Genomic DNA, 17,946 nt, shown 5'->3' with positions numbered 1-17,946 from the left:
TTTAATTCCTTTTCAACAAATCTAAATCATAGCAATGATTTAATTGAAAGACTAAGATCTGTTTAGAATAAGGCATGTAAGATCCCCTGCCACCGCGCTTCTGCGTAACCGGCGATACCTAAAATATTTTATGACAGCTTAACCTCCGATGGATTCTATACGGACATGTCTTGCTAGACGTTACCCGTTTGTCAAAGTACAAGACCAACTTTTTTGAAACGGTTTTCGAATCAATTTTTTATTGTTGTAATGAAAGAGTATAAAGTCAGTACGTTTTATTTTTTCGGTGTAATCATCTTCCTTGAGTTCCCTCAAAATGCCGGCTTCTGCAGTTGAATGGTATAAAAACGGTCAACAACTAAAAGATGAAATTACGTTTTACATCAAAGTAATAAAAACAATATCTAAAGAGAATCGATTCTTCAGCTGGACCAGCAAAACCTCAAAAAACGATAGACAATTTTATTGGTGAATTTGAGTGCGTTGCATTTCCATAATTCAAAGTAATGTGATGTGCAATTCTCCAAAGCTAATTCATCTATGGCGCATGAGATAGATTACAAAGCGTATGTGGTTACCACAGACTATTAGTTCATTCACTAATTTGAATTACTACTTTGGTGTAAGTATAAGTTATCGTAAATCGGAACGTTAAATAACGGTCATTTTGTACGACATTTTTTGTGAAATCGTGAACAATACAAATGACAACAAAAAAAAAGCGCGCGCGATCGTATCATTCGTAAACGAACGAGAGAACTGGAGAAGTTAAAATCTGTTTTTGTTAGAGTTTATCTATTATAATTTATAACGTATCTAATAATAAAATACTTCGGCATAAATAATGTTCTCCAAAGCGAAAAGATTCGATTCAAGTAAGTTTTATTTTTATCTGAACTTTTTATAATCATTATTACCTAGAAATAAAACTATTTAAGGAATCCAATTCAAGATTTAGACGATAATGTGTATGACATTAATTTATTCCTTGCTTCTAAATACTTGAACTTAATGAAAGTTCACAATCAATTATCAACGGTTATTACATATTATTATTACTAGTTACGACTAGCGCACACGAAACAGCCGTTTTAAAACTTTAAATGAATTACTTGTAAGATATTTATTAAACACCCAGACGCCTGCGACTTTTTCATAACTAAACTAAATATTTGTAAAAAGAACATAAAAACAAATTTTCATGGTTCCCCAGTATTTAAGTAATTTATCAGTCAGTCGGTTATCTTTTCATACATAATTATGTATGGATGTATTAAAACTATTCTTGCTGTATTGCCTTTGTGACCTATTGGGTCAAGTAAAAATACATTCATCTGTAGCCTTAAAACAAAGACTAGGTATAGAATAAGCTGTATTTAACTATGTAGTACTTACTACTACTGCTATGGAAAAGGCTTGCAGATACTGAGATGACCTAGAAGTCTTAGAACACCATAAATCAGAGGGTTTTTCTAAATATGATACTTTTATTATAATCATTATCAACCCATGTTCGGCTCACTGCTGAGCTTAAGTCTCCTCTCAGAATGAGAGGTTAGGTCAATAGTCCACCACGCTGGCCCAATGCGGATTGGCAGACTTCATACACACAGAGAATTAAGAAAATTCTCTGGTATGCAGGTTTCCTTAAGATGTTTTCCTTCACCGTTAGAGACTCGTGATATTTAATTTCTTAAAATGCACACAACTTAAAACTAGTAGGTGCACGCCCCAGACCGGATTTGAACCCACACCCTCCGGAATCAGAGGCATAGGTCATATCCACTGGGCTATCACGGCTACTTATATTATTATATTATTAGTTATAATTCCACAGCTTCTATCAAAAATCAACCAAAAATTCAACCAAAAAGAGAATTGGAGAAAGCTGGCGTTAAATTGACTCCAGTGTCGAAACCAGTCAAGGCAGTATCAACTTCGTCCAAAGAGAACCTTGATACACAGTCCCAGTGCAGCTCTATTCCAAGTACAAAGTCTTTTAAAACAGTAAGTAACTTACATTACACAAAGTTATATTAATATTTAATTATTGCAGCATTATATTTTATTAAACCAAATTTCATTAAAATCAGTAAAAGCAGTAAAGTCAGAAATAGGCAAAAATAAAACTCAAATTTACAATTTTATAATATAGTTATGAGTATGACAAATAAATAGTTTTTTCTTAATAATAATATTAGCTTCATATTGAAATGTTCCTCTATCCCTTCTAAATAAGCAAAATGTTTGGGTATGTGTGGGTATGTATTAGTGCAATTACAGCTTTTGAGGATGTCAACGAAGTCAGGGTGAGAAACCTAGATTTGAGTATGAAGCAAATCAGTCATTACTGAATTATTTATACTCAATCTCAACAATTTGAAAAAGTCTCTAAAAGATAGAAGTAACAATTAAAAGATTTTGTTCCTTAATTTACATGAACAATGATGAACATCTCGAGTTTTTTTTTTAAAAAGGATATTTGCGATATCTTGTTTTTTTAATATGACCAATATTCCCATTCCCCTCCAACTAGTTGGGAAAGACTGTATTAGGAGTGGGTACGACAATAGACCAACAGGGCGGGGATTGAACCACCACCCTTCGGTGATGAGTCTGACCGCTCTTACTGTTGAGCTAATGAAGCTCTATATATATTAGTTATAGCTTGAGATGTTCATCATTGCTATAAGAGACTTTATTCTAAATATTTTGTCTAAATCTCCTTTTGTAGAAGAATAAAACCTTGATTCAGCTGCATAGTTTCCTGTTTTCTCGGTTTTTAGTAACATTTCAAGTTGCTTGTGTCTAACTAGTTGTGCCAAAGTTCTAGCCCAGTCTGAAGTTGTAATTGTAATTGACTAGTATAATTAACCCTACTGAGATATAGTTTTGTACTATGTGTATAGTTTTGGCCTAACCCCTCTCATTCTGAGAGAAGACTCTAGCTCAGCAGTGGTTTGATAAAGAACAAACTATGTGCAGCTATACAAGGTGTGTTCAGAACAGAGTAGAAGTTTGGAGTGATTTTTAACAATATAAATTCATATTATTAAATTTACTCAAAAAACTTTATTTACAGCCAAGACCCATAAAGCCTACTAGCACCATAACAAAAACTACAAATAGCATTAAAAAGACACTCTTGCCACCAACCAAAAACAGTACCAAAAAGTGTGACAGCAAATTTCAAGATGACCTTATCAAAGCTCATGAAGTGGAAATCAGGTTGGTAAAGATTATTCTATGATTTTGAACATCTAGTAAAGTAGTTCTTTACTTTTCTTTTCTGATGTCCATAAAAGGAAAAGTTGAATACTTCCATACTAACACACAATGTCAGTGTAGAAGGAAATTAAATATTGTTATTGAATCATGAAATTCCATTAATTAGTCAATGGTATTGAATATTTTTGTAAATACCCAAATACAGTGAACACTTACAATCTAAATCATGACTGTGTTAATTTATTTCTTTTGTTTAGAAAAGCTAATTCTTCAATCTTACTAAAATAAATATTTGATGGTACAGGTTGAGCTTATTCTATGAAAATATGCTTAATACTTTAAATATTTACATGAACATAGAAGATAGAAAAAATAGTAGTTCTTATATACTACTACTAAGTAATTGTATATATCTCTCTTAAAATTTTGGTAATACATTAATATAAATATCATCATTTCAGGAACAAAGATTACACTATATCAGAGTACAATAAGCAGATTGATGATCTTAAAAATCAAATTGCTAAATTGCATGAAACACTCAAACAAAATAATGATGGTAAGGCTGAAGTCCAAAGGTTGGACACTGAATTTGGTCAATTAACTTTAGATCATAATAACATTAAGGTTGAAGATAGTCAATCATCAGATATTAAGGATCAAACCAAGGAATTAATTAGTCAGTTACAAAATCATATATTTGAATTGGAAATACAATGTGAGAAGTTAGAACAAGAAGTCAGTAGCAAACAAGTTGAATTGACATCTCTTGATGAAGTCATAACTATTAGAGATAGTTTGTGTGCAGATTTACAAAAAAAATTGACTGACACTGAGAATTGCTTAGAAGAAACTCGTCAAAGACTCGAAATGGTTAAAGGACATCATGCTTTAGCTTTAGAAGCAAATGAAAGTATTAGACGTGAATATAAAGCTGAATTAGAAACTCTTAAAATTAAATTTGACGAAGAAAAGCAAGCTAACTTGGCTAAATGTAAACTTGACCAAGAAATGCTCAAACAAAAATACAACACATTGATTGAATCAATTAAAAATGATATAATAAAGGAAAAGGATGATAAAATACAGGATTTGCAACATGAACTGGCCGTTAAAGAACAGGAAATGAAGGCTAAACTAGAACAAATTAATGAGGCAACCCATGAAAAACTCAGACTGTGTGAGATACAGTTTGAAGAGAGAAGTAGACTTCTTAAAGAGCATTGGTCCCAGCAACAAAAAGAAATTCAGAATCTCGAAGCAGAAATTAAGGAGTTAAAGTACTCTTTAACCAAAACTGAAGAAAAGAATCAAGTGTTGCATAAAGAATTACAGAATATGCAAACAGAAAATGATTCTCTGAAGAAAGAAAAGCGAAATATTCGTGATGAATTAGAAAATGTGAAAGAGGAAACGAAAAAGAAGATCATTATTTTTGAAAATGACATTAACAAGCTTACTGTAGAAGTTGATAAAACTACCAAAGAAAAAAATAAATTTGAAATGTCACTCTCTGTAACAAGAGACATTGTTCAAGTTCTGACTATGCGCCTGCGTGAGTCTGATAATGAGTTGGAACACTTGGAGAAACAAGTTCTAGGATTAAAAAATACAAAAGAAGCATTAGAATCTGAATTGGCAACCTATAAAAATACACTTAGTAGCACTGTTTTAGAATGTAACGAGTACAAGGAAGCTTTAGTCAATATTTTGAAATCAAAAGCAGCTTTGGCTAAGGAACATAATCGAATTATTGAGCACAATGTTTCTCTGATAGAAAGTCTGCAGAATGTGGAGAAGGAGGCGTATCGTGAGCTGGGCTCTATCAAGGAGGAACTCATAGAAGATGTAGAGTTACTCAAAAAGGAATCAAGTTCACAAATACAAATGTTAAAAGGAGAGGTAAGATATCAATAGTTTATGTAAATTATATGTATTGAGTATTACAGACTCATTTTGTTTTGGAAATGCAAAAAAGAAATTTTTGCCTGCACGGTTATGAGTTAAGCACGGTTCTCATTTATGTGGTTTGTCTATAATGCCTCTGCCACAATGTTACCTGCGCTGCGGCAATAATATTTTTATACTAATACATTAAATCTATACGTGATAGCCCAGTGGATATGACCTCTGCGTTTGATTCGGAGAGCGTAGGTTCGAATCTTTTCCGGGTCATGCACCTCCAACTTTTCACTTACATAGATGCATTTTAATAAATTAAATATCACATGTCTCAGACAGTGAAGGTAAAACATAGTAAGGTAAATTTTCTTAAACTTCTCTACGTGTGTGAAGTCTGCCAATACGCTGCGTGGTGGACTGAGGGCTTAACCCCCCTCTTTCTGAGAAGAGACCCGTGCTCAACAGTGAGCCGAATATAGGTTAATGATGATGATTTTTTTTTCTTTTCTCTTGTTTCTTGGTCTATCGGAGATCAGTCTCCGGACCATAATTCGATCAAATGACTTTTTAGTATGTCGTTTCGAGCTCTGCACATCCACTGATGTAGCGTCCCTCCAGGAATTAGTATATACTACTATACTATGTTGGCCAGTCGTGTTCCTTTCAGGCGGAATTTGCAGTCCCTGACGTCTAACCATTTGACAGCCAGGTTCTTTTTATGGCGCTCAAGCCTCTATAGGCCTCTAGTGACCAGTCTATTTCCTCCTTAACAGGTGAAATGTTAAGATGACTATGTGTTTCTGCAGTCTTGACAAACCATGGTGCATTACATACATGCATAATGATGATGATTACATTAATTTATCGTGTATCGTGTCATCAGGTGGAAAAGAAGCGCGTACTGTGCGAGCTGGCTACGGAGCACGCGGGGCAGGCCGCCGCCGCCGCCGAGCAGGCGCGCGCCCTGCTCGCGCACGCGGCTAGCGAGATCGCACGCATCGAGAGCGAGAACCGCGCGCTGCAGCAACAGGTACACTAACACTTGGCTGTAGCTTTGAGGGATCCCTTTAGAATGCATCAACACTCTAAAGGATCCCTCAACTCCCTTTTCCTGATCCAAGATCCCTTTTCCTGTCAGTCATGTTCTCCTTGCCCACACTAAACAATTTATGATTAATAATCTAAATAATATTTAGATTATTAAATTTGATATGAGTCAACTATCCTATTTATGATAGCCCGTGATAGCCCAGTGGATATGACCTCTGCCTCCGATTCCGGAGGGTGTGGGTTCGAATCCGGTCCGGGGCAGGCACCTCCAACTTTTCAGTTGTGTGCATTTTAAGAAATTGAATATCACGTGTCTCAAACGGTGAAGGAAAACATCGTGAGGAAACCTGCACACCAGAGAATTTCCTGATTCTCTGCGTGTGTGAAGTCTGCCAATCCGCATTGGGACAGCGCGGTGGACTATTGGCCTGACCCCTCTCATTCTGAGAGGAGACTCGAGCTCAGCAGTGAGCCGTATATGGGTTGATAACGACGACCCTATTTATTATTAGAAACAATGTTTTTAATTACTTAATATTTCTTTGTATTCAGATTCAAGACCAACAGTCGTTAGTAGTAGAGCTGTCTCTCCTACGTCAAGAAAACGAAGAGCTGACGATGACTCTGGCCAAACAGTCTTCTGTGATGGACAAAATGATAAAAGACGCAGAACAAGTGCAAGCCAAACCAAAATCGCCTTCTGTGATTCGAAAATCAATGAAAATTGGTAAAGAAAACATGCAAACAGTCATTTCGCCGCTGCGTGAACGAAATCATTAATAATAATTATGATTAACTATTTCTAGTATATGTTGATGAACAATCATCATTTATTTTACTAAGATTTTATCGTGTTCTGTTTTTGTCATTCAATGATTTAATTTATTCTCTGGTTTCTGAAAATTGTTTTCGATTGTCGTTTATTTATTATTGTTTTAATTTATCGGTTATTAAAATTACAGCTAAAAATGATTTACTCTTTATCATGAAGGTATTGAGCTTGTTTAGTTTAATGTTTGAGTTTCATTGGAATAAACGTAAAAATTACAATTAGTTTGATTTTTATTGTGGCCCATTTTATTATTTTATACTAAACGTAAAGTAAGGGCAAAGTAGTCTTTGTATCGTTAGTTCTAACATTGATTAGGACTGACGACTATCTGAGACAGTCTTCTATACGTATCATAGTAAGAGTTCAAATTCTGTAGTACTGCTCTGTACAAATTCTGTGATTATATAATTGATACTGAAGCCTAAAATATCTAATTTTGTCACTGAATTTTATGATGACCGGGCATCGTGCTGAAATTACTGAATGAATTCAAAATTTTAAACAACTAGGCATGATTTGAGGCAATAACACGAAGGTCATGGGATACTTTTTTGTCAAAAATTTAAATGGTATGGTAAGACCTTCAGTATCAGTATCCAAGCGCACAGCAGTGAAGCAGGCCAAGTTCCAGCAACAGGCCGCGTGCATGCCGTGCACTGTACTACCAGAAAAATACTTAAAAAAAAGTGTGTCAGCTCCGTCGCACGAATGGAGTTTACTCTTTTCAATAGCAACGCCTGAAAAGTGAAAGGTGCGCAACCGAGGTGCAGCGCTGCGTGCGCGCCCGCCAACAGCGTGCACGTGCGTGCGGACGCGCTAGGCATGTGCACGCTATGGCGGCTACGTACGGTGAAAGGTGCGCAGAATAGGTTGCGCACAAAAAACGTACCGAGGGGTATAAATGAAAAATCGATTGTTAAGGAGTAAACTCCAATAAGTTATGAAATGACATGCGTTACGTTTTTTGTGCGCAACCTATTCTGCGCACTTTTCACCGTGCGCTGTGCCGCCAACAACTTGCACATCGCACCCATGTGCACGCTGTAGGCGGGTGCGCACGCCGCGGCCTGCTGCACCTCGGTTGCGCACCTTTCACTTATAAGGCGCGAGTATTGAGACGTGCTTCGAGCTAACTTTTTGTTTTTTTTAACATACACACTTTTTTTTGTTGGTAAACAGTGCACATCGAGTAGGGCTTTAGTAATACTTATGTTAAAGAAGACTAAATGTATAGAATTGTAAAATAACTAATAGACTTTATAATATACTTCACATTATATATTTTACTCTTACAATGATATAATCATTAAACAAACAAGCCCAATAACATATAGTATATAGGTATAGTCGCCTATACAGCATACCCTATGTACGTCTCAATACACTCACAGCTAAATTAGAAAGTTGCGCACTAAAGGTGCGCACCAAAAACGTGACACTTTTTCGTTAGTTCAGTTGGTTTTACCCCTCGGATTTTTCTCATACCGGGCGCCTTATATATAAAAAATCGATTCTTAAGGAGTAAACTCCAATAAACTCCAATAATGTCATTTCAAGACAATAATGTCATTTTGTCGTTACGAGATCAGCGCATCTTCGGCGTGAGACAGAGAAATAGCCAAAAAAGTAACTGAATATTTAATTCAGCATAAAAATGCGGTGAATATTGAAACACTGTTTGTAGCCTCATACATAATATATTTCATATACCAATTAACAAAACGAAGCTACCAAACTACTAACTCTAAGAAATTAAATTACCCAGCATGTGCAGTTCATTCATTGAAATCTTGAGTAAAATGCCAGTCTTGATCTAGCTATTAACTGGTATCAACACATATGCACAGTTTCATTGAGATTCAGATCTCGTGCAAAACAATCTTAAATCTAAGCATTTAAAAATAAATACATCCAATCATTTCTGGCAAATTTCATTTCTATATAATAATAATGGCAAGATGTAATATAATAATACTTGGGGTCATGTCATGGTTAATTAAAATACCTACTTATTGCTATTAATTCACACAAATTTTTAGAAGTCACTACGCACTCATACCATTTAGGTTATAGCAGATATACCAATTCGGAAACAGATTCAAGTTGAACCGTTTACAAGTTATTTGTATAAAATCTAAATATTGCCCTGTGCCTTGCTTGCAAAGCTTAGTGTGTGATCAGAACTTTCAATAGGTAGAAGATACTTTACCGAGACACTGACTAAATGTTATCTTTGGTTGCTGCTTATATATTAAGTTTACATGTGGGTAATATGTGTAAGTATTATTAGACATTTAGACCATACAAAGAATATTAAAAGACTCGAGTATATGATTTAGTCAATGACTCATTTCCAAGGTGACATGTTTGCTATAACCTTTATCAATACAAAAATTATCCACAATTTATTCTTTGGATCATCAGACTTTAAAGTAAATCACTATTACTGTAGATATGAAATACCATCTTAACACTACAAATATGACTATGGAGCCTTGGTTTTTGGAAACGTTGTCTATCACTTACGACTCTTATCAAACTATTTTACAATGAGTATAAAGTACACCTATATATAAAAGTAATAAAACTAACTACAAGTATTACATTAATTTCAGATGGTACATAAAACATTAAAGCGACTATAGTTAAATGTTGACATGAGATCATCGTGTTTTGATGGGATTCGAAAATCAGTCTTATTATCTTAGTAAATAATTCCACGATAAACGGTACACTCTCTAAAACAGTATCAAAATCATTACAAACATATCTATCTGAGTATTATAAAGATTACAATGTCATCGTCTGCGAACACAGTGCATGCTAAGTACAGAAAAAGCTACATCCACATAAAAAGTATATCGGAAAAAAAAACTAAGTTTCAAGTTACACACAATGAAATGTAAAGATTCTATAAAACTCAGCAGTATTCAATCGACGTGCGCGTACCTCGGTACTACGTCTTTCTGTATCAGTAAATCGCACTCCGGCAGCCCCCGGTGTGGCAGGAAGTCTTGCCCCACCGCTATCAGGTCGTGTTGCTCGCCCGGCAGTCTGCCGTTCCACACGTAGTAGTAGAACAGTTGCTGAATGGCCGCCATGAAGCGGCGCTGCTCGGGCATGACGGAGTCGAAGGTGCCGAGGATGGCCTGGATGTCGGAGTCCACGTCGGCCAGGCCGGAGCCCGCCGCCCCGCCGCCTGCGCCCGCGCCCAGCGCCACGTACAGCGGCGCGCCCAGCCGCAGCCGCGCCAGGCTCACCAGCGGGCACAGCGTGCGCACCGACGAGATCAGCTCCACCAGCCCCGAGTACGACTTGTCGAAGATCTTGAACACGTCCTCCGTCAAATTCTTCTCCCCCAGATAGCTCTCGTTCACCATTTTCTCCACAATCTCAGCCGACCAATTCAGATGTTTCATTCTCAGCAGCTCAGAGTGGCCCGAGTGTTGCGTCGTTCCGAACACCATCGGTTTGAACATTTTCTCTTTGCCGATATTCTTGGCTTCCTTCTGTGCGTCCCAACGTTCGTACGCGTGCGTGCGCAGGTAGTGTCCGTCGAGCACCAGCCACGAACGTTTGGATTCGTCGGACGTGGGCAGAGTGCTGACGTCGCTCCCGAGCCACGTGTCCGGCGTCGCGGTCAGCACCTCCAGCGCGGATATGCGACGCAGACACTCAACGTCGTTGCACTTGCTGATCTGTTTGAACTGATCGTTGCTCTTCTGCGTTTGCTCCAAGGGTTTCCCGGGGAAGATGACGGAAGGCGACGAGAGCCACACGCGCGAGTACAGTTTGTGAGCGTTGAGCACGGTCGTCAGGGCAGCGGTCAGGGTGGCCCCAGCTCTGTGTCCGAGCAGAGTCACCGACTCAGGGTCGCCTCCGAAGTGTTTGATATTATTCTGTATCCACTTCAACGCAACGAGGAGATCACTTAGACCGTAGTTGCCAGAAGTCGGCGGGTATTTAGAGTTGGACAGAATATCTAGAGCTAGGAACCCAAATGAACCGAGCCTGAAATTCGGGCGTACGAAGACAACCTCTTTAGTACGTGCGTACATAGCGGAGGGCTGGGCGGGGCTGATGCCTCCCGCGAGAGTGTTGGCACCTATCAGCACGACTACAGGCAGCGGCGAATCATACCTCACATGGGGGGTTATAACGTCCAGAGTCAGACAATCTTCGTCTCCAATGGTGGTTCCGTTTTCCAAAAATTGTAGGCACAGTGGCCCCGGCTCGTGCACTTCTAGTGTACCGTTCCAACACATTGATATGTTGTTCAATGGTTATGCGTATGTGAATCTCTTTTCTTCCACTGGAGGAGTTGCATATGGTATACCAAAGAAATTGTAGACCCCATCGTCCAGAATTCTGTAAAGTTAATAGCCAATCAATCATGATAATTGTAATACAAATCCTGAGCCTCTATCAATATTTATTAATCTGTTTGTTATAGCTGCTTGATGATAATACATATATCAATAACAACAATAATTTTCATTTGATTGAATTGAATAGGTTCTGAAACTACAGGACTGATTTCAAAAATTCTAGCGCATGTGATAACTGTAAAGTCACTAAATGTGTTCAAGAACTGTTTGTCAGAAATAATATAAAAGTCATAAAAAAATCATAAAAAAAGTCAGAAATAATATTTTATCTGTGGCTCACCCTTCAATCAGTCCGCATGAAGTCTGTGTGGTGATGAACCGTCCGAGGCGCAGGGGGCGCTCGGCGGGCGGGCCGGAGCGCGCGCCGATCACTATCCCAACGATGACGGCCAGCAGCACTAGCAGCGTCACTCCAACCACCATCAAATCGTCTGAAACAATATCAAAAGGTTAGTTGACACATTTTTTAAATGGTCTTAATTTGTACATTATCATTCTACTAGATTGAAAAAAAATTGTCATACATTTTTGAGACATGATTACATGAAAATTTTAATTTCTAAACATTAATCAAGTCACCTATTATAAACTTCTTTTGTCGAATTCTTTCTGTCAGAGGCAGTCTCGTGGCTACTTTACCATCTTTCTCATCGTCCTGAAACAATTTATAAATGTTTTTTTTATTATATGTTTTTAATTATAAATGCCTCAAATGCTCAAGATAAAGGGGCCAAACTCAACACTGAGAAAACATGATTGTGTTCATTTCCTGCCAGTTGGCCTACATATACTCACTCCTAGTAGTTTTATGATCAAGTGGGAATATTGGTCAAAAGATACGGCTAATATTCTTTTTTTTAAGTATGACTATGACAAGACATTCATCTTATACAAAATATCTGTCAGTGAACTCCTGTTTAATAGTCCCTTAATAGGGATGATGACAGTTTTATCTATACTAATATTATAAAGAGGTAAAGTTTGTAAGTTTGTAAGTTTGTCACATTTTTTAAATGGGGTAATCTTCGGAACTACTGGTCCGATTTCAAAAATTCTTTCACCAGTAGAATGCTACATTATCGGGGAGTGCTATAGGCTATATTTTATATTAGTATGATATATATTCGCCGAGTTGACACAGTTTTTGTCATACAGGTCGGACCGAAAATCCTCTTAAGCAGACTTATTCGCATGCGCTGCCTTAACCATTGTGTAAAATTGAAATTAATGTATGGAGGCTTTATGTATCTTTAAAAGTTCTACAAAAAAGTCCGCGACACCATATATCTATCTTCTATATATTAGCAGATATAGTACCTTTTGTGTTTTAAAAATTATAAATTTTATATACTTAGGTTTGCGTCATTATTTATGCTACTTAACTTAAATCCTTATCAAAATAAATTATTTAATAATCACAAGGACATTATGGAGATAATATTTGCCCTTTATAGTATGTTAATTAGTTAAATAGTTTCGGAGATAATACAAAATTTCTAAAAGAGGCAGAAATTCCGCTACATAACGCCCCGCGCTTTCAATTACGTAGTTCCCGTTCCTGTGTGAATATGGGAATCAAACATAGCCTATGACACTCGCAAATAACGTAGCTTTCTATTGGTACTCGCAAATAACGTAGCTTTCTATTGGTAAAACAAACTTTCAAATCGGTCCAGTAGATCCAAAGATTATAATTTTAGGATAGAAGTCTCTATTTTCCTTTGTCATCGCACCACGCTCATAGGACTGGACCGATTTTGCTAAGAGTAGGGGTAAGGTAGGGAAGGTATAGGGTAGGGTAGGGTAGGGTACAGGTAGGGTAGGGGTTGTGTAAGGGTAGGGTAGGGGTAAAGGAATGGTAGGGGTAGGGTGGGGTAGGGCAGGGTAGGGCAGGGTAGGGGAGTGTATGCCTAGGTTAGGGGTAGGGTAGGGGTAGGATACAGTTAGGGTACGGGTAGGGTAGGAGTAGGGTAGAGGTAGGAGATCGATACTGAAGCCTATTTTCTATTTTTTGTCTGTCTGTTTGCCTTTTTTTTGACCGGGCATCACGCTGAAACTACAGAATGAATTCAAATGATACTTAAGACGATTTGAGACCATAATACGTAGAAGGATAATAAGATACTTTTTGTCGCGAAAACAAAATCAGAAATGGGTGAAGTAGGGGTAGAAAGTTTGTACGGAAAGTCCTTAATTTTTCTAGGTACATTTGTAAATGTAAAATGATAAGTGGACTATTTATTAGGTATAAGTTATAAAACTTGCAAAATGTGAAATAGGGGTTGAAAGTTGACATCGATTTTCACGCGGACGAAGTTGCGGGCGTCCGCTAGTAAATTATAAACTAAGATTAAACTAATGGTAAAGCAATTTTGTAAGTAACAGGGTATCTGCGATCATCACATTACTTTCGGATCTACAGGAAATTAAAGGGTCAGATTTGTGCTCACTTGCTTAAAAATATTGGCACAATGGAAAAGGAAATTCCAACACTCACAACAATATCTAGTTTAACATTCTCCATTCCATCATTAGGTGTGTCAAGTTTGTCTTCCAGAGTCTCCATTGAAGCAAGAGTGGCTTCAGCAGCACCGGCAGAGCGTCTTTGAAACATCTTTGGATACATAAATGTAAATACACCAAACTTTTTCTTCTGTCCAGTGTTATCACCCTCTGAAAAATTCAGTATATCAATTCGTCTTTAAGTACTTCTAGCCCACTACTTTCGCATGATATTCCAAAAGTTTATAGTAAGGCTGGTTTATAGTAAGGTGTAATGGTCAGCTCTGGGTCGCCATGAGACGTTTGCAGTGTAGAACTGATCACTGCAGACTACAGATGCAGATAATGTGGAGTGTGTCCACTCATGATTTTAATCTTATTTCGTGATTGTTCATTACGAATATAATTAAAACGGGTACATACCACGACACAATTACGAGATTTTTTATGTCAATATTTCAACCCAGTTGCATGGAAGTGGAATCCGGTGGATATATTTGTCCAAACCAAGAGGGCACCATGAAAAACCGAATAGCAAAAGCGATGTCGTGAGTGTGGTTTGCCGAAACAGCCAATAACGTGAAAAAGAACAAGAGGGTAGATCGGTTCTGCCTCTAACAGCTGCTGTCAGCTTCGCATCTCGCAAACTTCAATCCCGTCGTGACCACTAGTCGTGCAACTGGGTCGAAATATCGACATTAAAAATCTAGTCGTTCTATTGTATCCAGCTCACTAATGGAGGCCAAGAGATCTTAATTGTGAGTCCAAGGTTGTGTCACTGGCGTGAGTCAGTATGGCTGCTAACTGATCAGTATTGACAGCTATACAGTATTCTAAAATGTGTCCTACAAGATCACACATTTCTTCTGTCAGTGCAGATAGTAAGTGGTATACAGAGACAGAGTAAATCTATAAAAAAAACACCTATTTCTATATGAACAAATTTGTTTGTCTTTTCATTTGTAATAAAAAATTTAATTCTCACAAACCTTCCTTTTGAGGCTGCTTAAGGAATTTGGTAAATGGGCAAGTTTGTAAAAACTGGAAACGCTGTTTAGATTTGGACTCTTCGTCAGTTTTTTCAGGATTCTTTTCATTGTCTGTATCTTTTTCAATTGCTTCCTCTTCCTGTAGACAGTAAAAAAAATACAAATACTGTTATTTTAATAAAGCTAATAAATATTGAAATTAAATATGTCAGTAATTGATTAGTAGTGGACATGTGCAACTGTTTGTGTGAAATCGTTTATTTTTTTCAAAAATAAAATAAATAAAATTCAAAAGGAAATTAATATGTACTTTTCTAATGGTTTAAGTAACATGGTTTGGGATTTTTTCAAAGTATGTAGTGAACATAGAACCATTTTTAGTATTTTATATAAGTATTTATACAGATAAGCCAACTATATTTCTCTAGAATGACTATATCTAATCAACCAACCGGAAGCTGCTTTGTTTTATACAATGTGGAGGGATAAAAATTACATATAATTATGTGAACATCCATTATACAATAGTTTATGATTAACAATTTACTATAATTTTAGTATGTCATGTAATCTAATTATATTGAAAACAATATCACTTTTAGTTGTAATTTTAGAACTCAAGAATGGGCTCATCTATCCAAAACAAATGTTTAGGCTTTGTTCGGACTGTTATTTGTGCAAACTTCACATAAACCATCTAGTAGATGGTTTATGTGAAGTTTGCACAAAATTGTTCAAATGGATTCTTCATTTATCACATTTTTTGTTCTAAATTAATTCAGGGTTAGGGTAGGTGTAGGGTGGGGGTAGGGTAGGGTAGCGTAGAGTAGGGCTCTAGGGTAGAGTAGGGGTAAGGTAGGTGTAGGAGTAGGGCAGTGAAGGATAGATAGGGAAGAAGTGCAAATAAGTCAAAGCAAAGCTTGATCTGGTCCACTAGTCATATATGTATAAGTATTCTAGATTATTTCTTTAGCTTATCTGTATATAAACTTAAATCAATTTTTATGTACCTATACTATGAAACTATATCTTAATGAAGATGCCTGTGTACTGATATATATCTTAGGTTTTACTACTAAATTGTTGCACACCTATTTGGCAGATTGTAATTTGAGACAGTCCAATTTAACATCTGTACCACTGTTACCACATTCTGGCGATAAATGATTTTGAATATTGTATGGTTGGCCAAAATGTGTGGGTAAATGGCAGGATTTAATTAAACAAACATACTTCTTCTGATTTTTATCTTTAAAAGTTAGTTAGTTACTTTAAATTCTATTAAAAATCATAGGATTTACTAAAGTATAATATCAGGCAAATTTTAATAGAATTGAAGTATGTACCTTTGACTTCTCCCTGTCAGAGTTCCTTGTAAAGAATCCAGGCATTTTAATGGCACCAATAGGTATAAATTTTGGTTTAACTTCACGACCTTGTTCAGTTATGTCACCGGAGAGAGCTATCTTCACTGGGCCCTCATCATTACGGAGTTCCACCTCATCTTCAGCAGCCTGTTCTACTTTCAGCATCATTTCCTTCTCTTCAGCCTCAATTTGCAACTTATCACTGGATATTTTGTTGTCATCTTCATTGTCTACTTTATTTATATCAGTGGTACTCATTGTTATGTTCGAGTGACTGCTTGATCACAGATTCTGGTTAAATACAACATATACAAAAAATATTATAAAAAAAGTTCAATAAACTGAATGCAAAACTATTGTGTTAAAATGTAGCCTATGTTACTGGTTCATTATTAAAATTTAATCATCAAAATTGGTTGAATAGTTTATGTGCTAAGGGTGAACATACTTAAATACAAACAAACAAAGACTGCTGAAATAACAAGCCAATTGTTGTTATTGTAAAGAAGGCTGCACCAAGGAATAGGTGGCACAAATAAATGTATCCTTAAATTCAATCCAAAACTAAACGATATTCAATTCAATTAAATTTTTCATTTTATGTAAACAATATTAACGTGTGTGCGTTAAGTGATGTGATTGCTATAATACACTTGCAATGTACAAATTCATAACATAAAGTAACCTCGATTTGTACTTTACTCATTACTTAAGAATACTTTACTGGCTTGAGATTTCTATTACTAGACTTTGTCTAAAGGCAGGGATAAAAATTATAATAGGACATAATTTTATTTAGTTAAACTTGACATCAGGTAGACCTACAAGAAAAGAAAGAATGGAAGTACTTACGGCATATAGAATTAGATAATTATTGTCTATAAAACAATTTCATTTACACTAAATGTAAATTATAAAATGTATAATGCACCGGATATCAAAACACAATAGGCCGGCCACCGCTTTTCCGTTACAGAATAATAAATTATCAACGCATCGCGCCGCCGCTTCGGTCGATTAAATAAATTCTCTTTGGAAATTGGAGTACTTCCACAGACAAAAAATATTATTAAAAATTCCATAGACAGTGCAAAGAAAGGTTCTATCTATAGTCTGTGCATAATACAGATAATAGTTGAAATAGGGCTCAAAAGGTCTAGAACTCACAGCCATAGAGATAGTACAAGGATTTAAAAGTAAAAATCTAAGACCAAATACAAATGGACCAGTTCTCCTAAAAAATCTATATTTTTAGAGGGTGACGACCTTCATTGGTAGTCTGTGGTGACAAAGTAAACTTACACTTCGAAAATATCTAACACAAATAAATAATTATTGTGTCCTTATCATCCTTACACACAGCTATATTAGTTCGCAATACACACACACACACACACAGGATTGTGTAATTTTTACTCAGCTAACAGTTACATCGCTAATACTTGTTAGACAGTATATTCGATTATTTGATCGATGTTTTGCTGTTCCGTCAGAAGAATCGATTATTTGTAGATATAGTTTTAATTACAAATTTGGTATAGGTAAATAAGATAGAAATGCTTACAAATGAAACGTAACTTTATCTTTTAGTGCGCTACAAGTTGTTGATCGAAATAGGCATTTTAAGAGCGCTCTTTTTACGACAAAAACGATTGAAACAAAACAAAACGACGAACAATGAAACATCG

The 17,946-nt window shown here is 36.4% G+C and overlaps 2 protein-coding genes across 2 annotated transcripts; one reads left to right on the top strand and one right to left on the bottom strand.

The window, feature by feature from the left end:
• Positions 1 to 674: 674 nt before the first annotated feature.
• On the top strand, positions 675 to 7,233 carry LOC112046058 (paramyosin). Its single transcript, XM_024082525.2, has 6 exons — positions 675 to 875; positions 1,838 to 2,007; positions 3,083 to 3,228; positions 3,690 to 5,130; positions 6,014 to 6,160; positions 6,733 to 7,233. Exons 1-6 carry the CDS (start codon positions 845 to 847, stop codon positions 6,958 to 6,960), a joined length of 2,163 nt encoding a protein of 720 aa, XP_023938293.1. The 5' UTR covers positions 675 to 844; the 3' UTR covers positions 6,961 to 7,233.
• Positions 7,234 to 8,689: 1,456 nt separating this feature from the next.
• On the bottom strand, positions 8,690 to 17,295 carry LOC112056232 (neurotactin). Its single transcript, XM_052882048.1, is given in 7 exon segments — positions 8,690 to 11,380; positions 11,681 to 11,831; positions 11,980 to 12,055; positions 13,898 to 14,073; positions 14,892 to 15,030; positions 16,238 to 16,549; positions 17,111 to 17,295. Coding segments are annotated over 6 exon segments (2,259 nt in total). The 5' UTR covers positions 16,517 to 16,549; positions 17,111 to 17,295; the 3' UTR covers positions 8,690 to 9,942.
• Between the last annotated feature and the right edge of the window lie 651 nt (positions 17,296 to 17,946).

This window comes from Bicyclus anynana, chromosome 6, assembly GCF_947172395.1.
Source record: "Bicyclus anynana chromosome 6, ilBicAnyn1.1, whole genome shotgun sequence".
Classification (NCBI taxonomy): domain Eukaryota; kingdom Metazoa; phylum Arthropoda; class Insecta; order Lepidoptera; family Nymphalidae; genus Bicyclus; species Bicyclus anynana.
This window is presented reverse-complemented; position numbering and strand designations above follow the sequence as displayed.